The sequence below is a fragment of the Oratosquilla oratoria genome, chromosome 9, assembly GCF_046742065.1.
Source record: "Oratosquilla oratoria isolate Oo_2021 chromosome 9, ASM4674206v1, whole genome shotgun sequence".
NCBI classification, from domain to species: Eukaryota; Metazoa; Arthropoda; class Malacostraca; order Stomatopoda; family Squillidae; genus Oratosquilla; species Oratosquilla oratoria.
The window spans coordinates 9,124,853-9,149,246 of record NC_134785.1 but is presented as its reverse complement, the minus strand read 5'-3'; the positions used below and the strand labels follow the sequence as shown (position 1 = coordinate 9,149,246).

The following is a 24,394-nucleotide window of genomic DNA, read 5'->3' as shown; positions in this document are numbered from 1 at the left end:
GGCAAGGAGGGCGAGGTGCCGGGAATCCCGAGGGCCCAGACAGGCTCTGGGACTCAAACCTGGCTGCTGAGCTGGCGAAGATCCTGCGCGAGAGGCCCCATAGTCGCCGACAGACGACAGTGCGTGGATGAAGTTGTTCCTTCTTCGACTTCGCGCGATGTCACGCGAGATCGAAAGTCTTCGTCTTCTTCGATCTCACTCGTCTTGTCGATGGTCGATTTCGTGACCAAGTGTCTTGCGGTCCTTACACGAGGAGAATATAGTGTACAATAAGAGTGTTGTATTGTGTGTTGGTGAAACCGAAGGAGGAGGAGAAGGAGGAAGAGATAGAGTGGCTGCAGAAGTGGAGTGCATTACGAGAGGCCGTTCAGTGGTTGTTCAAGGACTCCTGAAGAAGGGTAGTGCATGTCGAGGGCGACCAGATCCTACAGGATCGCCAAGCAGGATGTAGAGAGTGACAGCCCCTGGTCTTGTCCATATACTACCCTTGGCCCTGACAGTGCCACTGGGTGGCCCTTTCGGAGCTCGCGGCCTCCATCGAAAACAGACGTCCTCCTTCGTTTCGACACATCAGCCTCGAAAAGAGCTGCAGGGTGTTGCTTCAGGTGTTATCGATGATCCTGTGATGACGACGGAGGCAGCTGAAATGATGACCGACCTGATTCGGAAGAACATAGTTCTGTGGGCCGTTCTTGTGTGCAAGTGCCTCTGCGCGGAGATCCACTCGGCCACAGACATCCTCAATCGGCATGAAGACAGTTTACTGCGTGTTCGCTACCAACCTGGCACTGCAGTGCCAAGCGTCCAAAGCGCGGTCCCTCACGTGAGTGCCAAGGGCGATGTTCCGAACAGAGTCTTCCCTCCAGAGAACCCCGAGGTCCAGAGGTCGTCCTCAGCTGCAAGTCGAAGGACGCCCCCTGGGCAAGACAAGCCGACGGAAGACAGTGGCCCTCTGTCGCGAACCTCCAGTACTGTCTCTAGTGACGCCGTTGGAAGTGGCAACCTAACGAGGGCTCGCAGCACCTCGAGACTAAACAAAAGTGAAGACCAAGGTGGAGCCCCAACGTCGGGAGACGCTTCCTCGGAACCAGCGACGACTTCGGAAGAAGAACCGAGGAGAAAACTGGACGAGACTGTGAAAATCGAGGTGACCGCAGGGGCAGGCGACCTACTTCGGCAGGGTAGTGATGCTTGTCAAGAGGAGGCTTCAGGAAGAGTCGCTGTCGCAGGACAAGACAAGACTGAGGACTCCGAAAGGACTTCGGGGGAAAATTGTGGGGAGGAGGAGAAAAAGAACCCCATTGACAGAGGAGGACAGGAGGAAGAACAGACGGTACCTCTGCCAGAGTACTTGCATACCGTGGCCGAGGTGAGGGAACCGAAGATCGTTGACAAGGACACGGCCAGCGAGGGCTGCAAGAAGCCCTGCTTTAGGAAATGTTGCCCCACGGGCCAAGTCTTCGATCTGGACTCCCACAGGTGCCGCCGGCAGGACCTGAATCAACGCAACTTCGTGGACTCTGACGCGGTCGTGCTCGCTCTCGAATCCTACGAGGGCGACCAGGTCATCTATGGCCTCCCTCTTTGTAGAGGGGGCGCGTTCACCGTCGTCGCGTCCACGGGCGAGAACGCAAAGTCCCAGCTGAAGCTGAACAGCTACGGTGTGAAGCACGTCAATTACTGCACCGACTTTCTCCTGCAGAAGGGCAAGGAAGTCTATCGAAGTCTGGTATGCGACGAAAGCCTGGAGAACGCGCGAGAGGTCAACGCCGTCCGAAAGGCGAGTGCCTCTGGGAACGTCGTCAGCGCCCTCTGCGTCATTGTCATCTTCGCCTGCCACGCCTACACCAGTAAGACTGACAGGATGCACGGGTCTCTCTCCCTCTGTTTCTCTACCTCAGTCCTTGCGAAGTCGATCTTCGAAGCCTTTTCGAGAGTGTCTCTGTTGGCGGCCTACCCGAACCACGCCATCTGCGCCATCAATTGTAAGTATATGTATACCAAGGGCTTCGCCCCCATCCTATGGAAGGTGGGCAGTCAAGGCAGTCACCCACTGGCAGCCATTCCACTCCCACTAGCACCTTCTCATCTTAGCTCCTCGTGGATGGAAGGTCATTCCTTCCTCCTGCCCGCTGCCTTGGGGGTCAGAAGCAGTGCAGCAAGACGCAGCACTTCCACAGTAGTCTACTTCTATGGAAGTAGGCTGCGAGGATAAAAGAGAATAGTTAAAGAAACTGAATGAACAAATATATGATATGTAAAAAAAAGAGTAATGAATAATTCAATCACTTGATGTAATGAAATCGTATAAAGTATTAAGTGAATAGATATAAACAAATATATAAATGAGGAGATAATATCCAAATCATTGAAAATGTGAAGTAGATCAGTACATGACGGAGGAAATAAGTCAGGGAGATAAACAGATGATTTAGCAAATGTAGTACATAAGCGAAGAAATGAGTAAGTGAATAGATAAGAGACAAACAGATTAAATGAAATTAATGTAAAATGACCGTGTGTGTATATTTGTGTGTGTTACTGAGTAAGAGAGAGGGGGGGGGGAGAGATGCAAATGTTTACCTTCGATTTCCGTTTGAGGAGGCGGAATGGCCCCTAAAGGCAGTTGGCTCTCTCCTCCCTCTCCCGTTTACTCTGCGACCCGAGCCGGCCGGCACAAGCGGTTATTCCCCGAGACTACCCAGGTCACCAGTGGGGACTGCGCAGGGAAATTCCCGGTACAACATTGGGATGAGAGGGGGAGAGAGAGAGAGAGAGAGAGAGAGAGAGAGAGAGAGAGAGAGAGAGAGAGAGAGAGAGAGAGAGAGAGAGAGAGAGAGAGTGGAGAGGGGGAGAGAGAGAGAGAGAGAAAGAGAGAGAGAGAGAGAGAGAGAGAGAGAGAGAGAGAGATAGGACGGGGTCTCAGTTCGACAAAACTCAACTTGAAGGTGAGCATCTGCTAAAAAAAAAAAAAAAAAAAAAAAAAAAAAAAAAAAAAAAAAAAAAAAAAAAAAAAAAAAAAAAGGAGACATGGCCGTCTTGGCAGAATGCCCGGTATGTTGTCTGACTGGTTTTCCGACGACTCCAGCAGCAGCCCCGGCACGGGAAGACCTCTCACAGTGAGGGGAAGTATTCCCACTTTGCAACTACCGTAGCACGCACGGTGCGGGGGAGGGGGAGGGGGAGGGAGAGGGGATGCCTGGACTGGGTGCCTCCAGCACACTTCCTACCTCGCGGTCTAAACGAGAAGAGAGATGGCGAGGCGGCGAAGGGAACTCACTCAGTAGATGGGGAGGGGACAGGGCCGAGTCCAATGTGGGCCGACGGTGAAGCAAAGAACTGCTCTACTCATGGCATTGTTATTTCTTTACTTGCACCCGACATTGTTATAGACCAAACGGTCGTCTTTCTGGATGCTTTGCCATTGTAAGAGAGAGAGAGAGAGAGAGAGAGAGAGAGAGAGAGAGAGAGAGAGAGAGAGAGAGAGAGAGAGAGAGAGAGAGAGAGAGAGAGAGAGAGAGAGAGAGAGAGAGAGAGAGAGAGAGAGAGAGAGAGAGAGAGGGAGAGAGAGAGAGAGAGAGAGAGAGCTACCAATATACCAGTAAGGAAGGCGACCAAATAAAAAGTGCACTACCTCAAAGGCAAAAAGTTGACTAGGGGGCGCATCTTCCCAACATCCGCTTCCCACTTGCCCGTCCATTTGATCCTCGGCAACTGAAATCGCATTTGCGTCTTACTGAAGGCCGCTCGGTGTGAACACGTGTCCGCGGTATTACATGATGACTGCTGGCGGCGGTTTTCTCCAGGCTTGACACTTTCAGGGTGGGATTTCGTCCGGTGGGGTTTTGTCCAGTGTGGGTTCGTCCTGTTTTTTTGTGTTTGTTTTTTATCCTGGGATTATTCCCGTTCACCGTAAATGATACGGCGATGAAGAGAGTCGATAATGAAAACGTGTGCGATATTGTCCAACAATCACTGGCTCTATACGAAATGGCTGTGTCTTGCTGCATTGCTTGTGACCCGGGCGGTGGTCGGGAGGCAGGGATGACCCCTCATCCACGAGGAGCTAAGATGAGAAGTGGTGGGTGACGGATGGGACCGGGAGGTGTGGGGGCATGCCTTGGCCGGCTACCCCCCTTGTAAGGGGGAGGAAGAATTAATGTATTCCTGTGGTAAAAAAAAAAAATTCTGAATCTGAATAACGACATGGTTTGCTGATGGTTTGGTAGTGAGTACGGCTCCTTACTATTTCAGCTTTTCTGCTTTTCTTCTCCAAAGCCAGTGTGCACACCTGGCTGACTGTCCTCTGCATTGACATCGCTCGAAGAGTCAGGTCGGTACTTCTTTTATCAGCAATATCCACCGCCCCTACATATAGATATAGATATACATATACATATACATGTACATGTACATGTACATGTACATGTACATGTACATGTACATGTACATATACATATACATATACATATACATATACATATACATATACATATACATGTACATGTACATGTACATGTACATGTACATATACATATACATATACATATACATATAATGTACATATACATATACATATACATATACATGTACATATACATATACATATACATATACATATACATATACGTATACATATAAATGTGCATATACATGTGCATAACATATACATGAACTCGTATATATCAATAGTACATTAATCTACGAGTATTTTACTGAAATATTCGTTTATTATGTGTTTCTTTACTCCCTAGCGCGATAATGTCCACAAAGATAGAAGCTCTGGTAAACTGCTCTGCATAGCAGCAGCCTTACTCCTTCCCTCTTTCCTTCCTTCAGGGGGATTGGGAACATGTCCAAGATGATGAGCTTCACTCGGAGTCGGCGGCGATGGTTCCTGATCTACTTGGTCTTCGGCTATGGCCTGCCCTTCCTGCAGTGCCTCGTGGGCGTCCTGGTGACTTGGGCCAGGGGCGTCCCCCCGAGGCGCAGCGCCATCTACGACCGCGCGTGCCTTGTCACAGGTGAGAGGCGGACGCGTCGACCCGTCGCTGTTGTCGTTCGGATACTACGAGTCCAGTGTTGACCCGATCTAATCGCTATGGAGTCGAGACTCCTGTTCCGAGGGAGACTGTCGACTTGATTTCTCTTAGTGCGTGTGTGTGTGTGTGTGTGTGTGTGTGTGTGTGTGTGTGTGTGTGTGTGTGTGTGTGTGTGTGTGTGTGTGTGTGTGTGTGTGTGTGTGTGTGTGTGTGTGTGTGTGTGTGTGTGTGTGTGTGTGTGCGTGTGTGTGCGTGTGTGTGGGTGTGTGTGCGTGTGTGCGCGTGCGTGCGCGCGTGTGTGTGTGTGTGTGTGTGTGTGTGTGTGTGTGTGTGTGTGTGTGTGTGTGTGTGTGTGTGTGTGTGTGTGTGTGTGTGTGTGTGTGTTTGTACTACGAAACTCATTCTCAGGTCGTCCCTTGTCTGCTCCTCCTTCAGATCGAAAGATTCGCCAGTGGGTCTTCTTTTACCCGAGGATCTGCCTAACATCGGCCAGCTTCCTGCTGATGGCCTACGCCTTTTGGCGTCGGAGGAGGACCACCGCCGCCGACAGGTCGAAGAGCGCAGGCGGGGACCACCGCGGCAGAAGCGCTGACCGAGTGAAGGTGGAGGAACAAACGATGAGAGGAGAAGGAAGAAAGCCCGGAGGAGGAGGAGGAGAACCAGGAGGAGGAGCAGGGAGCGAAGGAAGACCAAGAAGACCAGAAGAAGGAGGAGGAGGAGGAGGATTCCCCAGGACTGTACATGACGACGACTGCCACTTTTGTGTTCATTCGGCTGTCAACCGCGAAGCGGAGTAAGTTGTGGTCTTTGTTATTGTTGCTGTTGTTATTGCTGTTGTTGTAAGAGTACACCTACCGTTTGCCACAAGATCCCTAACTCAGTTTAACTTAACCTGGAGGAATTGTGCTTCACTAATGTACATGGATAATTACTTTGCAATCATCAAATTTCATTGTATTAAATTTTTTTAACCTTCCTTGACATCGATAACTGGTAAGGGATAACATCGATCACTGATACCTTTTCCCACAGGTTCTGGCAGCAGGTGCATCTCATCTCCTTCTGGATCATCCTCTCCGTTCTTATGTTACCTCTCGAACTCAGCTTGGGACGGATCGCCATGTAAGATATTTATTTATTTATTTAAGGTTCACTGGTAATTTTGACCCCCCTCCCAAACCTAAATCAAAAGTCAACCTGTCTTCATGTCCTCACTAGCATTTCCTAATGCTCCTCTGTGGCGCACCCTGTTGCAGATACGTCTCTTACCTGATCGACAGCTACCAGGGAATCTACGTCCTCTTCGTCTTCGTCCTTACCAAGAGGAAGAGGAAACTCTTCAGGAGGAGAATCGAAGAGATCCTTAGGAGGGAAGGTCCTCACCCGATGGCTTCCGAAATGTCTTCTGGCACCCGCGTCCCCTATTTCCAGGATCTTTATGCCTGGATTACTGATGTCTTCCGGGACATCTCCCCAGGTCCAGACAACTCCCGGAAGGATCTCGCCTGCCTCCAACCTCACATCCTCTAGAACTATCGGTTCTAGAAACACGGCACAGGCTGGTAACGATCTAATGGCTCGAATTTCTCCGGTGGCTAGAAATGTCGTTGCTGAAGAAACCTGTCCTCCTTGTGGAACTTCTTACTCCTCCAGTGGACCTCCATCTTGGGCGCCCTTGTCGGCCGATGTGGTCAAGGGAAATGAACCAAAACACGAACAATTCTCAACCTTCAAGCGTCTTGACCCAGAGACGCCTCCCTTCCCGGCAGTCAACCGGTCCACCGATAGACCCTCCTCACTTCCGTCTCACGGACGCTCTGACACCGTTCTCACTGAAGAGATCGAATCCGACTTTGGCACGACCCCACCCTCCAGGAGTCACACAGTCCTTCAGTAGACCTGCGTCACTTGTGTCTTGGTCGTCTCTGGAGTCTGACTTCGCTGAGGAAAACGAGTTATTCCGTGAAAAGGTCTCACACCTCAGGAGACTTGCTCCCGAGGTGCCACCGCTGTCTGGAGTGGGTGGCTCCTGTAGAGGACTTTCGTCTCCTGAAGCTCATCCTTCACCTGAAGTTGTCTCTTCTCTCGAATCGCTTCGTCTTGGAGATCTTCCAGATCCTGAAGATCTTCATCACCCTCCACATATTGAAACTCTTCCAGATCTCCATTGTCTCAAGTCCTAAGGATCTTTCGTCTCCCGAAGAAAATCCTTCACTTCAAGATCCCCCTTCACCATGAAGCCCCTTCAATACTGAAACTCCCCAATCACCCAGAAATATTACATTTCCCTAAGTCTCTTCTTTCACTGAACAGGTTCTGTCCAGTGGGTGATGTAGTCCACAGTGGTGAATGCTCAAACTTGATTCATCGCGGCTACCTCAGACTAAATGTCGGTCTTAGCCAGAAGAAAATAACCAAAGTAGCTATCGTGCCTGAATAGGCTGAGCATCAGTTGGTCGTCGTCTTGGTCACATTCTAAGATTATGTTCTGGCGAACTCCAGGCGATGTTGTTCGGCTTAAGGAGACGTCTCCTCTGGCCGAGAAGAAGGGGTTAAAGAAGCATATTGATTTAGTTGGTGCGCAAGCTGTACCTGACGCAGAGGAGGGCACGAAGAGACTGTCGACGAACTTGGTAGGAACTGCTGCAGGGGGAACACCTGTAGATTCCGATTCTATCATTCTCAAGACGTGCCTTCACCCTCTTGGAATGTCACCAAAGATTAATGATAGGGGTTCGGACGCTATACGTCTGAGTTGTTTGGAAAAAGTGGACGCGCTCTAGGGTTTCCTCAGTACATCTTTACATTTGTGATCTCGTGGGAATAAAGGCGACAAACGCATCGGCTGCAGAGAGGCGATTAAGTGCAACAGAGAAAGTAGTTAAGTAAGGAGAAACGGATTCATCCGTGGGAAGGAGTCGCTAATTTCTACGCGATGTATGTGTGATAAAGAAAAACAACTCATTCGGTTGACTCATCTTCTTAATTGCATACATCTAATGTTCCATAGCGCACAGTCAGTCTATGATGTGTACATAAACATAAGATATATATATCAACTGCCAAATATTAGTTCTATAAGAAATATTTTTTATTTTTGTTACTTCGTACAAATATGATAATATGCCATATTGTGCATTTGGTTTTTTGTTTTGTGAACATCAAACAGTTACCATATTCGTCTGAGGGGACAGTCCCTGGAATGATTGGGGTTTCAGTGGCCCCGCTCAGGCCTTCCAGGTCTCTCCTCAGCTGAATAAGATCGCACAGTGCGACACGGCACTGGTGTTGCTGAGTCGATGCAGCAAAGCGCCACGCGCTCCAGCACGGTGTTAACACTTAACACCTATACCAGGGGTTCTCCAGCCCCCTTTTTTGACACCCTGTACTCCCCACCCCAAACGCTCGTATCAAATTTGACTGAATAAGTGAAATGTTTATACTTATTATCAATTTTATTCATAATGTTTGTAAATAAAAGTACAATGTCTCAGAGATGGCGTAGGTTCTAGAATCACTAGATTTGTAGTTCCTAGAAAAGCTAGTTTGAATCTAAATATGTGATAGTATGACTGGGGCTTTATATTTTCAAGATATCTCCATATCTCACCCATTCTCTGTGATAGGCTATGTGTAATTCTAGTACACGCATACATGCATACCACAGAAGTTATTCAGTATATACTTCTACAAACCTTTGTATACACATGCGTAATACACTACAGCTGAGAATAAACATATATATTAGTCTGAAACAAGAATAGAAATAATAACTGAACTTTAATATCTATATCATTTGAATAAAAAACTTGTTTTATTTTCATATACTTAGTTAAGGTTGGCCCTTAAGAAGCGGATTTGGTACTTTGGTGATTAGATAAGACAAATCTAAACACAAAGAAGAATTCGGACCACCTTATATCTACCTCATCCCTGCCTCCTTTGTCGTCCTTATGATTCCACTTTTTCGGCGGGATAGTCTTCCCAAAGATAGAAGCGCTGGTGACAAAATGCAATGATCTACTGGCCATTGGTTGGTCAATCCTGTTCTAATATAAAGACGACTAGTCGCATGAAGTGGATGGCACAAATGACTGTGCTGTATGTTCCAAATACTACTGGATCTATGTAGTGAACTGTTTGATAAATCCACGTATGATTTATTTAATATTTGTTTGGTTTAATAAAGTTAATTTGATTAATTACACTGCATTTTGATTATCATAAGCAGACACTTTTCTGTAACCCTTCAACCCGCGCCTCTCTCTCACTCTTCACACCATGGACTATCTACAGACCACCTACTCGCACGGGATCGATGTTTGCGGGAGTGAAAGAGTAGCCTGTAGGGAAATGAAAAGATAGTCGTGTATAAAAGGGGGCTATTGCCACTGGGCGTCTTTTGAGGATATTTATTAAAGCATGTGCCGTGGCTCGAGAGACATGGGCAGGAAACTTGGTATTCGAGAATTGCATCAGTATTAGGGAAAATCTTTTGGGTTATTTATTATCAACAACGCCACCAACAAAGTTAGAAAAGGAATTGGAAGCTTAGTTGCAGGGAGTCAGAAAGATGGAAATATTTTTAGTGGTAGGTAAATTGAAATGAGATGTAGTGGTAGATAAAGCTAGAAATGGAATGAGTTTCAGTAGGAGAGAGAGCGTATGCATATTTGTCTTTTCTTTTTTGCATGGAGTCGCGTTTCTTGTTTGCTATGTGCTTGTGTGTGTGTGTGCCATGCAGGGAGGGTTTCTGCCTCTATACGGGTGTACATACAATGAGATATATATACATCATAATATAGCGTATGAGCCATAGCCTCCTGCCGACAAAAGCTCCTGAAGTAGCGGAACTATTTTGCCGGCGAGACGAAGACAGGCATGACTAGAGCACATAAAGTGAATGAATGTATCCAGCGAGGACTGACACCAGTCATAAGGACATAAGAATGAAGGAGACAACAAAGCCTACACTAGGTAGTTCCAGCCAGCCGGTTCTAGACGGGCATAATTATATGAATGTAGGACAAAAGGTCCCCGGATAAAATGTCCTGAAATCTGCACCCCCGGGACAAAATGTCCCCAATATTTAGGACAAAAGGTCCCCTTTTTTCAACAAATATTGATTTTATCAACTGTTTATACATTTTGGGTCATAGTTAATTGTGTTTTTATAACAACCCTTAAATTCTGGAGAATCTCTATATATAAACACAAAGTACAATAATATTTGATATTTTATCAAATATCACAATGATGAATCACAGTACATCTCACAAATCATATAAGATGATAAATCACAGTACATATCACATATAATATATAATACATATCACATATACATATCACCACTCTCAGTGGTCCACAGGCGAGCGGAACACTTGAGATCACGCCGCACACACCTCCAGATGACTTCACCGGTCTTCTTGGAAACGTTCTTCTTGGTGTACATGAAGCCCTTGAGAAGGATCTTCTGACCACCCTTCTGGGACGTGATGACCTGTAGCTCGTCTGACATGGTTGATTAGCTCAGTAAAACTGACATGCCTTGTCAGGATTTGCCAGGTTTATATACTGAACTTGTCTAGGTGTTGAGCAAATTCTGAGCATTCTGAGCACATCTGAGGTGTGACCTGTGACAATCACTTTGTGAGCAAACTTTGAGCAGATCTGAGGTGTGAACCAGGCACAGAGGTGTAAGAGAGGTGTGACAAGCACTTTGTGAGCAAACTTAGAGCACATCTGAGGTGTTAACCAAGCAATGGGGGTGTGAAAGAGGTGTGATAAGCACCTTATGAGTACAATTACAGCACATAATTATGCTTTATTGGACTTATATTGTATGCCTATAAAAATAAAAGAAATCAAGTTAAAAAACAAAAATTCACCAAAAAATATATAAAGGAATAAAGTAAAACACATCGGACAAATTTTTAGAAAAAAAAAATTGAGAACATTTTGACCACCCACCTAGGCCATTTGGGACATTTTGTCCCAGGGGTGCAGATTTCGGGACATTTTGTCCGGGGACCTTTTGTCCGGGCATAATTATATGATCACGGTACTCAGATAGGACCCAGCACATCGTGGCACGTCTAGTCACGATCTGTCTAAGCAGGTAAAAGGATACATAGACGTCCACTGGTCTCTGCCCTCTGTATACAGCTGTGGATGAAGACACGGTTATACACAAGAAATCATGTATACCGCACGGGGCAGCGGCGCATCTGTACGGTGAGGTCAAAGTGTGAAGTGTCAGATCAGGTATTTGTGTTTGGCGTGCTGCGATATGGATGCGGTGTTGCCATGTACATGGTGTTGCTTATTTTCAAGTCGCAAGTGGGGGAAGAGACGAAACCGAGGAAAACAGATGAAGACACGAGCATCACCCCATTGTTAGACAACGTTAAAAATGATGTACACTTTTAGCAGGTCCGGTCAGATTCATTACTTGAAGGAAAAGAAAAAAAAAGCACAATTGAGCCCCACCCTGCTCCGCCATCCGTCACCTCTCCTCCCCCAACCCATCTAACCTCGAACCTTCCTCTTCCCTGTGAACCTCAGGTAAGATAGCTTCATGCTCAAATTGCATACGATATTGTATTGTAACTTTGGTGTGGAAATATATACTAAATAGATTTGTTTTTAGCAGTTTAAACTAATATGTAAATTGTGATATAAAATTTTCCTAGTTCAACTTTTGTCTTTTTCAACGATGTTCTTCCCATGGATCCTTGTTTTTATGTTAATACAGTATCATCTATTACTCCCCTTCCGATTTGAACTTCATGAGAAACAAGCCCCGACGACGAGGAGGAGGACATTAAGTATTATCCCAATGCAGTTCAACGTAAACAAGATTTACGCAGCGTGCAAAAATGTTCTCCCGCGCTGCTGCAAATTTCACCGACTCGCTACCTCCCTTCACCACAACCACTCTCTTGCTCCCGCAGCGAGATGCCAGCAGTTACAGTCTTGCTGTGAAGGAAGCAAAGCAGCGCTGCTCTTGTAGCCGCTAGCACGACGTACTGAGAGTTCTTCTTTTATGAACCGAATCACACCGTGAATCTTTCGCAAATAGTCTCCTAAATGCTCGTTTCAAACAGAAAGACGTATGGGTAACACCCCCCAAAACCTAAATGACACAGTGAACTTGGTGTAGAGTGTAGACAGTCAACTTTGTATAGAATCAAGACAGACTCAGTTGGTTCTGAAGTTATCATGAAGGTGGCAGATGGCCTCGGTAGGCATGTTTTCCTACACTTGATAATTACAACAACGTTCACCTTCCCGTTGTGTCATGCGGTCGCCACACGTGATAACGCCGAATCATCATCGCCATCACTTCAAAAGGAACATGGCTCGTTATCTGAGCCTATGTATGTGTTGCCAAGTGACGCTAAAGACCAGTGTAAAAGACCTTGTGTAAGGAAATGCTGTCCCGTGGGTGATGCTTTTCAAACGGACGCGTGGGCCTGCCTCTCTTCTGCAGAATCTTCCGACCTTGGGACCTCAACCGACGTTGTGGTTGTGCCTGGCCTGCCAGCCTGCATCTTCAACTTCTCTCAGACATCGGTACTGTCCAGGGACGGCAAAGGGCGACTCAAGATAGGTAGCTATGCAGTCTCACATAAGGCCTTTTGTATTGACGAGATCGTGCAGGATGACGGGTCTGTCGTCAAGAATTCGTTGGTCTGCAAAGAGAATGTGGAAGAATCGAAAGTGGTTAACGTCATCAGGAGGACGAGTATCGTTGGGAACGTTCTGAGCGTCGTCTGCGTCGCCATCATCTTAACCATTCACATCGCCAAACCGAAACTGAACAAGAGATTGGGAGTCACCTTCCTCTTCTTCTGCGCCGCCATCTTCTTCAAGGGAATCCATGAATCCTTTGGTAGAGCGGTCAAATTCTCAGCTTATCCTTCGTACGCAGCTTGTGTCATTAATTGTGAGTATTCGAAATAAATTCACGTTTGCAAAAGAAGGGTTGACATCGCCTCTGCTCTGTTCAGAATGGTATCATGGTAGGAGTGACAGTATATAATTTACTCGAACTTGTTAATGTTCGTCAATTAAGGGCTGTACACAGGGCTGCCAATATTCCAGAACCATCACATTGCCAAGCGTGGGAGTGACAATATCGTTCACTATAAATTTTGCCAACACGCTAATTTCCATGTTGCTGCTTCTGTCGGTAGTCTTTTGGACTGTGATTTATCAGTGTCTCTAGCCTTGTGGTTAAGCACGTGCCGCATGCTGGTGGTCTGGCGTGCACATTAAGTATTCATGTATTTTAGAATGTTAAGGCGGCTTGTTGAATCCTTAGGTGTTGACGCCAGTTTGGTTGTCGCCAGCAGCTTCAAGGGCGCTTCTGTATTCAGGATTTCAACTTCGTCTTTTATTATTTCTACATCCACTTCTTATCATCATGATTACTGTTATTTCAAATCTAGTAACATGGATTTTGGATCAGTTCTTCGTAACAGTAGTCAGCTCTTTTATTTATATATATTACTTCGCGCGTTGGTCTGTGGTATGTCATCTTTAGTAGTCTTAATTCGTCATTACAATGTCAAAGTGTAACGTCCAGTCACAGATCCAGATCGTGACAAGGTGGGAAGAGCCAAAGTGACACTACTACACGAAATGGCATATCATTATTTTTGTTTTTGATAGGAATTACAAATTTAATTACTTAATTCATTTACAGCCATGCTCCTAATGTATGCACGAGCCAGCGTGCCCGTGTGGTTGAGTGTGCTCTGCATGGAAATCGCTAGACGAGCAAGGTGAGCACAAACGTTTAATGTTTATTGATGAGCATAACATAAATATCGAAAGTAGTATGTGGTGAGAACTCTTGAGATCAGGTGTAAATCCACTTAACCCCAGTGGTCATTTTTTGAGATTTTCTTCTTAAGGCCAGGATGTAGATAATAATCGTTGCAGAGGGGCAGTGGGAAATAATTGTCACAAAAAGGGTGGGTCTATCAGCAGTCTACGTTGGAATCTGACAAACAGCACAGATTAAAAAAAAAAAAATGTACGCGAATAGATCTACTTGGCTAAGAAAGATGGAGAGGAAGGCCTGGTATGCAGAGGTAAGTCTTGAGTGGGGGAAAACAGTTAGCTGACCAGAGTTCGTAATTCAAATTGCACGAAGAAGGCGCTTTTTTTTCTTGTATTGCTTTGAATTTTGTTTGTGTTGCCATACTCTGGTCACAAATAGCCTACATGGGAATTATATTTAGCTCATTATGTCTGCACGATGTGTTGAGAATTTCAGGGTGTTTCTTCAGTTTGGTGAAGGGCAGATCTCGGTGACGGCGCCTCTGGTGGTGAGTGCATGAATGAATATCTACTGTTCTCAATTTGCGAGGTTATTGGCACTGCTAAGATCGAATGGTCAAGACAGATTTTTAACGTTGCCACAATTCTACGGTGCCACAGAAATTGGTGTGCAGAGGCGGGGGGGGGAGGGTCATTGGCTTCGTGTGGATGGGGGGGGGGGGGCGCATCCAGGAGGTTTCATTTAGGGGAAAAGAACTTAATGAATGTGGTTGACTTTCGTTTAAATCAAACGAAGTGTTTATTTTATGTATCATTTGACATATTCAAAATATTCTCTTAATGTTTCTCAGTACTATGAGGTATACTTGAATCTTTAGGGCATACAAGCAAGGAGTTGGCCTCCGGCATCAGACCTCTCCACGCCACTACAGATAGTATTAGAATGGTGTGTAGCCAAAATAATATCCAGATTATTTGCTGTTCGCCAAATGATTTTGAGAACGCCCGCGATTGCTTTGCTTTCCGTGAACTATGACGAAACACATTTGGCCGCTCCCACATCCTCCTCCTCCTCCTTCGTTTCCTCTTACCTGCCATGCGTTACTATTCTCGCATTTGTACAAATTCTCTCTCTCTCTCTCTCTCTCTCTCTCTCTCTCTCTCTCTCTCTCTCTCTCTCTCTCTCTCTCTCTCTATTTGGGGGGTGCATATGGCCGGGGGCGGCAATTCTAACCTGGACTTTATGCTGAAGGCTGACAAAATAATAATAATAATAATAATAATAATAATAATAATAATAATAATAATAATAATAATAATAATAATAATAATAATAATAATAATAATAATAATAATAATAATAATAATAATAATAATGATAATTAAACTAGGTCATAGAAGCCCTGAATATTTTACCGTAATCGACAACGACAAATTTTGCGTTAGATCAACAAAGTATGAAATATTTACCCATAGCCTTTCTGCAGTAGGGAGAATAGATACAAACATTTTAATCCGTTTCATTATTTTGCAAGCCAATACGTAAAATAGTAAGGAATGGTGGAAGGAAGTGGTGTAAGTGCTTTGCCCTGGGGCGGCACTAAGACATGGAAGATATCTGCTCTCTCTCATTCATCTATTTGATTGCATTGCACATTTATTGGTTTACCTGTGTATTTACCTATTTGTATATTTAAGTGTTCATTCATTTCCATTGCTTATGTATTTATCTATATTATTTTTATTGTTTATTATATATTTGTATTATTCATTTACTTTTGTGCTTGTGTGTCACATAATTTTTGTAAGAGCACACTTCCATGCCATTCCTCATGAAGATGTTAATAAATAGATAAACAAATCAAACCTTTCAGGTTTTTGTGTCGCGGGTCCCTGCAAAGGTACAAGATGCAGCACTGGCTGGCTGCCTACCTGCTGTACGGCCTGGGCTTCCCCTTCCTGCAGTGCCTCCTCGCAGGCATCGTCACCACCCTGAGCCCCGAGACGCAGAAACAGAGCTCCATCTACGACCGCACTTGCATCTTCACTGGTAAGTGCAAAGGGTCATTGTCGGACCAAAACCCAGTTCAACGATTTCCTGATGTGTGATCTAAGAAATTCCAACAAATACAACACATTGTCCCCGGATTTTGTCTGGATGAGGTAATAATGGTGATGATAATAACATTAAAAGTTAATTAAGTGAATTAAGATTAATAATCAAGCCTTTTGGTCTTCCATTAGACTTTATTTGATTTGATTATCTCTTTTATTCATTTATATCGTGTTCTATCAAGTTATTGATATTTCATTTTACATTTCCTTTATTATCAATAATAGTATTATTAATAATTATTATTGTTATAATTTTCATTATTATTGTATTATGATGCTAACCAAGCAGGTTAATGCATCCCTGTTTGCAGCAAAAGGTGATGGCAGTTCAAACCCTGCCACCAGTGAGTTGGACCAAGAGTATGGTTAAGGTCCACACTACAAAGTGCTCAGTCAAGGGTACCATCCTAGCCTCCTGATAGGGGGAGTTTGTAATGCTAAATCAAATAAACCAAATTATTATGTGGTTATTTTCATTCTATTTGTTTTATTTCTTTGTTTAATTATTTATGTATTTTTGTGATGTATTTTTTACTTATTTTATTTCTTGTTTTAATTATTTTCATAATGTGTTTTTGTTTCCTTTTTCACTTCAGACAGGGATGTTCGGAATGACATCTTCCTGTACCCGTCCATAGTCATCAGCTTCCTCTCTGCGGCAATCATCCTTTACACATATCGCTACAGGACGCTGACCCTCTCTGGGGAGATGGTGTGTTGTGGGAGCAAAAAGAACAGTGGCAGGACAGTTGAGAACTTTGAGTTTTCTGAGGAGGAACAAAAGGAAGACCGTATCCTGTTAGCAAGCTTCACCTCCGAAGAATTTGTATCAGAGTAAAGAGAGACAATATTTGTGGTTTTGTAATATCAGGTATCAGGGGCCCCAGGGAAGACTTGCATATTGCCAGTTGGTAGTATAATATTGCATTGTTTCACTTATCTATTTCTTGATTGACCCCCCCCCCCCCCCCAAGTCCAGGAACTCGGAGCTTAATCATGTAGTATTGCAAGCCACCTCCTACATCCTGGATTTAGTCTCAGTGTTCCTGTTTAGTATAAAGTTCCACATAATGTTGTCCTACAAAATAAAGTAAGATAGATTAAATGAAAATAATAAAGCAATAAGTTTGTTTAGGTATCATACACAGATCTCAACTCTGTGTCAGATGTAGAAATCAGGAGGATATTTTCAACAAACTGATTAAGTGCCTAATAAACTTTCAAAATGTTGATTGTCAGAAGAAGTTATTGTATACATTTATATGAGTTTGTCAAAAGAGATAGGTAACCTCTGTTGGAAACTTTTTTTTTCTTTCTTTATTTGTTTATTGATTTTTTCAGGTTCTGGCAGCAAGTTAGCCTGGTTTGTTTCTGGGTTCTCTTGACGTTCCTCATGCTTCTTGTCCAACTCCTCACAGGACGGGGTGTCCTCTCGTAAGTACCCAACTCTCTTGCCTGATCCAAACCTGCAGTATGCCATAGTGCCACATGACAATGGTTTACAATGGAAAGTCATACCTTTCAATCCATATAGTAATCTAACTCTGAATAAACAGATATATGTTTGAGGTATTCAATTTCAATTAGTCTTGAAAGAAACAATACTTTCTTAAAAAAAACATCCCCCAGAAGTGGTACATGAAATACATCTCAACCTTTTCAGTAGTCATTCACTTTGATAATAACAAAGATATTCTGTCCCATTCTCCTTGACCTTAAAGTGGCCATTTTGTTGTCACTGTTGCAGACAGTGATCAGTCAGATAAGTAGGTGTGGGATATTTGATATAATTAAAAGGAATAGGCTATATGCTAAATGCTAGATGCCCCCTTTGGTATCAGCTTCATCCCATTCTCTCTCCTTTTCAGACACATCACCTACTTAATGAACAGCTTCCAGGGTGTATATGTGTTCATAATTTTCTTGTTCAATGGCAGCAAAAGACAAATTGTTAAAAATGACATGAAAAGTTTAGCTGGAAGACACTTTTGGAGGAAAAAATAGTCTTCCATGACAACTGGGAAGTTTTAGGATCTCATGTCTGAAGATGATAGAAACCATTGAAGTCCTTTGTGATTTAGAACAGAGATGTTTTATTTGAGCTTGATGACAATAATAACAAAAATAACTGATAATAATGCCTGGATAAATATAAAGACTTTTTATAATACAACTTTATTATTCAATATTATACTTGATATTATCATACATGTATAATAAAACTTAGTTCATTACATATTCATAGAAGATGTACTAGTAGAAATATAGATAGAAGGAAGAAATATACAAAAGTAAACTATCCCTGTATGGGTGGGCTTCCTATTATCATACATTGTATAATCAAACTTAGTTCATTACATATTCATACAAGATGTACTAGTTGAAATAGATCACAAATTACCATTTTTAGATATCTTAATAATTAGAAATTTGGAGTCTTTATCGTTTACAGTTTATAGGAAGCCCACCCATACAGGGAGTTACCAACATTTCTTTAGCCATCATCCAGACAAAATAAAATATAGTGTCACTTCTGGCCTATTTTTATGTGATATGTAAAGTACTTACTTGGAGTTTGTATTTTATTAAATTTGATTCACATTATTATTTGTCCCAGAAATTATTTAGTATTATTTAATTTGTCAAGAAAGCAAATTCAGCATTTGATCAATTTTAGTATAGTTAAAGAGAAGAATGGGGTCATAACAATTTTAGATTCTGTAGATGCTTAGTCATGTGCATGAAAATATATATTCAAATGACATCAGCTACTGTATATATTTGCATTGTTTTTCTTCATTGTCATTATCATATTACATTACATATTGCCATCATGCCTTTCATCTGATACATTTTTCTTTGGGCTTACTGTTCAATGATGTCCCAGAAATATGCTTATTCTATATCAAGTTCCATAGGAGTAGACAGGAGAGGACAGAAGGTAGGGGTGAATGGAGAAGGGTTGTGTATAGATGAGGCTGTGATGAATGAGGGGGAGTGGGTGGGGGATGGGGAGTGAGGAAGTATGTATGAAAAAAAAAATTGACGCAGCCTGAAGGGATTTCTCCCTGTCTTCTCCTTTTCTGCATGAGGGAACGGAGAGGGGGGGTCACCGAATTTATGAAGCGGCCTTGCTGTGGATGTGCTGTGTCTTGCGATACTGCTTCTGACCCAGGGTAGTGGACAGGATGCAGGGATGACCCATTATCCAGGAGGTGCCAAGATAGGAGGGAGGGTGGAGGGGAGTGGAATATATGGGAAATGAAATGGGTGAGAGTGATTTCTATGCCTTTTTCTTTTTGGCTACCCCCCATGTAAGGGGGGAAAAGCTTTTGGCCTATGTATGTATGTAGGAGTGAAACATCAGGCAATTGTTGAATCAAGTCTATTGTCATATGTCACTTGTATTTGTGGTTGCAAGGGTGATAGCAAATACAGTGTTTAAGAAGAAAGTCAAGCATAAGTACACATGGGAGAGGGTGGTGGATGGAAGGGTGGCAGATAGAGCGTTAATGGACTATATAGTTGTGACCAGTAGTATGGTAGGAAGAGTTAAGGATGTACATGTTGTAAGAGGAGAGAGTGAGGGAATATCAGATCATTTCCTGGTGGAAGGTAAATTGAGAGTAGAGAATAGGTGGAGAAAGAGGAAAAGGGCAGAAGGTAGGGAAGTACTTAGAGTGAAATGCTTAAATGAGGAAAAAAGGAGAATGAGTATAAGAAGTTGAGAGAGGAGTGGGAGAGAGTAAAGGATAGAGTAGAACTAGGAGTGGAGGAGGAATGGGGATGGTTCAAGGAGGGAGTCATAAGGTGTGCAAAGATGGTGTGTGGAACAAGAAGGGCGGGAGGAAATAGAAGGAAGGGTAGTGAGTGGTGGGATGAGGAAGCAAAGAAGGGTGTAGAAGAGTAGAAACAGGCATTCATAGATTGGCTACAAATTAGGACGAGGGAATCGTATGAGAGGTACAAAGTAAAGAGAAAGGAAGTTAAGCATAAGATAAAGGAAGCAAAGAGGAGAAGAGATGTGAAATGGGGAAAGAGTATGACAAAAATTTGAAAGTAATAAAAAGATGTTTTGGAAGGAAATTAAAAGAGGAAGAGGAGGTGAATCAAGTAGAGAAGAAAAGGTAAAAGGTGCAGAAAGAGAGATGATAATGGAAGAGAAGGCAGTGAGAGGAAGGTGGGCAGAGTATTTTAGGGAGTTGCTAAATGTGAAGGAGGATAGGGAGGGAAAGGTAGTTGCAGTGGGAAGCACTAAGAAAATGAGAGTGATGAGTGAGGAAAATGGAGGAGAAATAGGGAAAGATGAAGGGAAAGCAGCTGTTAAGTAAATGCCTTGGTGGATTAAAAAGTGTAATGAGAAATAGACATCTGGGAATGGATGCTAAGAGGAGGTTGTATGAAGGAGTGATTGTGCCAACAGCAATGTACGGGGCAGAAACATGGAACATGAGAGAGGAAGAGAGAAGGAGCTTGAATGTGTTTGAGATGAAATGTCTGAGAAGTATGATAGGGGTTACTAGGCTAGATAGAGTGAGAAATGAGGAGGAGAACAGGGATGGAAAGGGAGCTGGGAGATAGGGTTGATGAAAGAGTATTAGGATGGTTTGGACACATGGAAAGAATGAGTGAAGAAAGATTAGTAAAAGAAGTGTGGAAGGCAGAGGTGGAAAGAGTGAATATGAGGGGGCGTCCTAGGATGAGATGGATGGATGTGGTGAAAGGGGCTTTACAAAAGAGAGGAATGTCTGTAGAGGAAGGACAGGAGAGGACAGAAGATAGGGGTGAATGGAGAAGGGCTGTGTATAGATGAGGCTGTGATGCATGATGGGGGAGTGGGTGGGGGGTGAGGAAGTATGTATGAGAAAATTTTTTACGCAGCTCAAAGGGATTTCTCCCCGTCTTCTCCTTTCCTGCATGTGGGGATGGAGAGGGGGGTTGCCGAATTTATGAAGCAGCCTTGCTGTGGATATGCTGTGTCTCGTGACACTGCTTCTGACCCAGGGCAGTGGACAGGATGCAGGGATGACCCATCATCCAGGAGGTGCCAATATAGGAGGGAGGGAGGGGAGTAGAATATATGGGAAATGAAATGGGTGGGAGTGATTTCTATGCCTTTTTCTTTTTGGCTACCTCCCGTGTAAGGGGGAAAAAGCCTTTGGTATATGTATGTATGTATATCTAAATATATATTTAAACAATTATGCTTTATATTTATAATTTTCATTTCATAGACCATGCAAGCACCTACACTTTGCCTTATGGAAGTGAAGATGTTGACCAGTTTTGAAGATGAGCAGCTGAGAAATGATTCTCTTTGATGGCTGTCTTGTAAGAATGAAGTAGACTGTAAGAGACCATAAGGCCTACACTAGGCAGTTCTATGTCCATTACCACCTATTATCCCCATCCAGAAAGCCATCTCAATTTTTCTTAAAATAACCAATAGTTTCTGTGCTTACTACATGGTGACTAAGTTCACTCCATTTGTTAACCACTGTAGGAGAACCAATTTTTGCCTATTTCCTTCTTAGATAAAAAGAAATTGTACAATATAATTCCACTATGGCAAGTTCTGTTTTGTTGTCTTAACATGATGACCTTGTCTGCATCACCTTGTTAAAGCCCTTGACCCATTTGAATACATCTATTAGATCACAACGTACTCTATATTGTCCCAGACTGTAAGATAAGGTGCCTAATCCTGTCTACATAAGGTAAATTTCTAAGTCCATGTATCATTTTGGTTATTCTCTACTGATTCCAGTGAATTCATATACATTCCATAGTATGGAGATAAAAAATGTGCCACATGTCAAGAATGGGTCTAACTATTGCCAGATAGAATTTTATAATTACCCCTGCACTTTTGTTTGTAACCATCCTAGCAATAAATCCTAATACCTTGTTAGCTCTATTCCTGGTGATCCACTGTTTACTGGATTTAAGGTCATGACTTGCTAGCACTCCTAAATCTTCCTCACATTCTGTTTTCTCCAAAAGGATGTTATCTAAGCTATACCTGTTTTCTTGGATGTGTAAACCTATGTTTAATACGCTGCACTTTGAGATATTGAAGTTCATTTACCATTTCACTGATCATGCAAATAATTAAAAAAATTTCCTGCAGTATATTCCAGCATCTTTACCTGATCTAATATGGCATCATACTTCTATGTCGTTTGCAAACTTACTAATATCACTAATAATCTCATTGTTCAAGTTGTTTATATATATAATGAACAATAAGGAACCCAAAACTGAGCCATTAATGGCAACCCGCTGTTTTCTGTTACATACATATACCAAGGCTTTTTCCCCCTTACAAGGGGGGTAGCCAAAAAGAAAAAGGCATAAAATCATTCCCACCCATTCCATCCCTGAATACACTCCACATCCCTCCACCCTCCCTCTTATCTTAGCACCTCCTGAATGATGGGTCATCCCTGCACCTTGTCCACTGCCCTGGGTCAGAAACAGTGTCACAAGACACAGCACATCCACAGCAAGGCCGCTTCATTAAATCGGCAACCCCCCCCTCTCCGTCCCCCCATTGCATAAAATGAGAGGACGGGGAGAAATGTTTTCTGTTACTACTGTATATATATATATATATATATATATATATGTCTATATATATACATATATATATATATATATATATATTTTTTTCTATATATATATATATATATTTCTAGATATATATATATATCTGTTTATATATATATATATATATATATATATATATATATATATATATATATATATATATATATATATATATATATATATATTTATATATATATATATATATATATATACACACACACATGTATCCACAACCATGATATATTTATGTAAATACATATTTTTACAGTATAGGTTTTTAAAAATCGTAACCCTCTATATGTATAAATTAGAATCATAGTCATTGTTAGAGATTGGAAATCCTATTATGTAAAACAGTTATCATCATAAATTTGGATTTGCAGCCCAGCTTCTCTCTTTTATATCTTACCTGTTTTGCTTCCTATTTTTTCAGTCTTATTTTCTTTCTAATTGTTTCTTCCTCATCCCTCTCAGCGTCAGTTATCTCGGTGATGTGGATCATGTTTTTGTCTATTCCATTCAGACTAATGTGCCATGAGAGCATTTTTTCTTTCTCCAATCAGCTATTTCCCTCTTTACAATGTTATGATGACTCAAGGCTGCCTTGAATAAAAGAATCAAACATGGTCCCTCCAATCAGCATGTAATGGCTATTTATGATCTGTAACCTTACAGCACTTCTGTCCTTGTGGACAATTTTGCTAACCCCCCCCCCCCTGCTCAAATTGAGAAAACTGATTAATAATATTGTGTTATGGTCTTCATCAGATATATGAAAAGAATTATAGTGTCAGAAAACTTACTGAGGAAATTAATGATTTAAGGAAAAGGCTGTCATTGTGAAAAGGAAATAAATCATATATTTATTTCAGAAGCACAACAAACAGCTCACTAGAGACCAAGTAAGCTGTTTTTGTCTTGCCATATTTATTTCCATGTTTGGTGACAGCCAGCATGGTGTATTTGGCAAATATGTCAGGATTGTTACGCCATTACATCATAGGTCTGTTGGGAAGTTACATCATTTGTAACCATCCTTCATCATTGAAAGACCTAATTAAACCATAATTAGAATTCATAAGGATAGGTTGCATAGACCTTGGTCATATGGATTGTTTATTATATAAGAAATATAAGGAAAATTGATTATCACAATGAATTCTAATCATATTCAGTAGAATTATGTAATCCTCCCCTCCTACAGATGGGAATAATTACATTTCAGGTATTTTTTTTTATTTTTTGTAATGTTTACATAATTGTATAAGCCTGTATGGCTTTAAACAAAAAGCACCATATCAATGCTATCAAGTAGCATGTGTCAATATATGTCAAATTTCTTCTTTGAAATGATTGCATTGATAGTAAATATTTAAGAGCATTATTTCAAAGATGTGTGCAGTGCCATGTGTGTATTTACCTAGTTGTACCTAGTTGTATGTGTGTGTGTGTTCTAGCCTGGCACACAGAGGATTACAAAGGCAGAGCATGCCGACAGGAGACCTTTTGGTCCATATCTAGGTCGGATGCAAAAAAAATCATAATAATAGAATAATGATAATAAAAAAAAAACTATGATAATGTATGCAACAAACAAAATACATAAATAAATGCATAGGTATAGTTGAATAACAAACAAACATGTAAACAGTAAATAGTGATAAATTGACACATACATACATACATATACCAAGGCTTTTTCCCCCTTCCAAGGGAGGTAGCCAAAAAGGGAAAGGCATAAAAACACTCCCACCCATTTCATCCCTAAATACACTCCACACCCCTCCCACCCTCCCTCTCATCTGAGCACCTCCTGGATGACGGGTCATCCCTGCACC

The 24,394-nt window shown here is 42.5% G+C and overlaps 2 protein-coding genes across 3 annotated transcripts; both read left to right on the top strand.

Annotated features, from left to right (window-relative positions):
* The first annotated feature begins 82 nt into the window (after positions 1 to 82).
* On the top strand, positions 83 to 6,574 carry LOC143028165 (uncharacterized). Of its 2 annotated transcripts, none has more exons than XM_076189885.1 (6): positions 83 to 1,985; positions 4,279 to 4,333; positions 4,840 to 5,024; positions 5,478 to 5,835; positions 6,075 to 6,164; positions 6,299 to 6,574. In XM_076189885.1, exons 1-6 carry the CDS (start codon positions 626 to 628, stop codon positions 6,570 to 6,572), a joined length of 2,322 nt encoding a protein of 773 aa, XP_076046000.1. In that variant the 5' UTR covers positions 83 to 625; the 3' UTR covers positions 6,573 to 6,574. The 2 variants fall into 2 exon arrangements, with proteins under 2 accessions (XP_076046000.1, XP_076045998.1); XM_076189883.1 differs by having other exon boundaries at positions 4,255 to 4,333.
* A 5,426-nt stretch (positions 6,575 to 12,000) lies between these two features.
* Positions 12,001 to 22,308, top strand: LOC143028164 (uncharacterized). The gene is made up of 6 exons (XM_076189882.1): positions 12,001 to 12,990; positions 13,753 to 13,831; positions 15,707 to 15,882; positions 16,544 to 16,781; positions 17,289 to 17,381; positions 17,816 to 22,308. The coding sequence occupies exons 1-6, from the start codon at positions 12,264 to 12,266 to the stop codon at positions 17,949 to 17,951; spliced, it is 1,449 nt and encodes a 482-aa protein (XP_076045997.1). The 5' UTR covers positions 12,001 to 12,263; the 3' UTR covers positions 17,952 to 22,308.
* Positions 22,309 to 24,394: the final 2,086 nt, after the last annotated feature.

Excerpts from the sequence above, each read along its gene's own strand:
- LOC143028165 (XM_076189883.1), top strand. The coding sequence starts at position 626 with ATGACGACGGAGGCAGCTGAAATGATGACCGACCTGATTCGGAAGAAC. Across the intron at positions 5,836-6,074 it reads GCTGTCAACCGCGAAGCGGA|GTTCTGGCAGCAGGTGCATC; the intron begins GTAAGTTGTGGT and ends CTTTTCCCACAG. Across the intron at positions 6,165-6,298 it reads AGCTTGGGACGGATCGCCAT|ATACGTCTCTTACCTGATCG; the intron begins GTAAGATATTTA and ends ACCCTGTTGCAG.
- LOC143028164 (XM_076189882.1), top strand. The coding sequence starts at position 12,264 with ATGAAGGTGGCAGATGGCCTCGGTAGGCATGTTTTCCTACACTTGATA. Across the intron at positions 12,991-13,752 it reads CGCAGCTTGTGTCATTAATT|CCATGCTCCTAATGTATGCA; the intron begins GTGAGTATTCGA and ends ATTCATTTACAG. Across the intron at positions 15,883-16,543 it reads CCGCACTTGCATCTTCACTG|ACAGGGATGTTCGGAATGAC; the intron begins GTAAGTGCAAAG and ends TTTTCACTTCAG.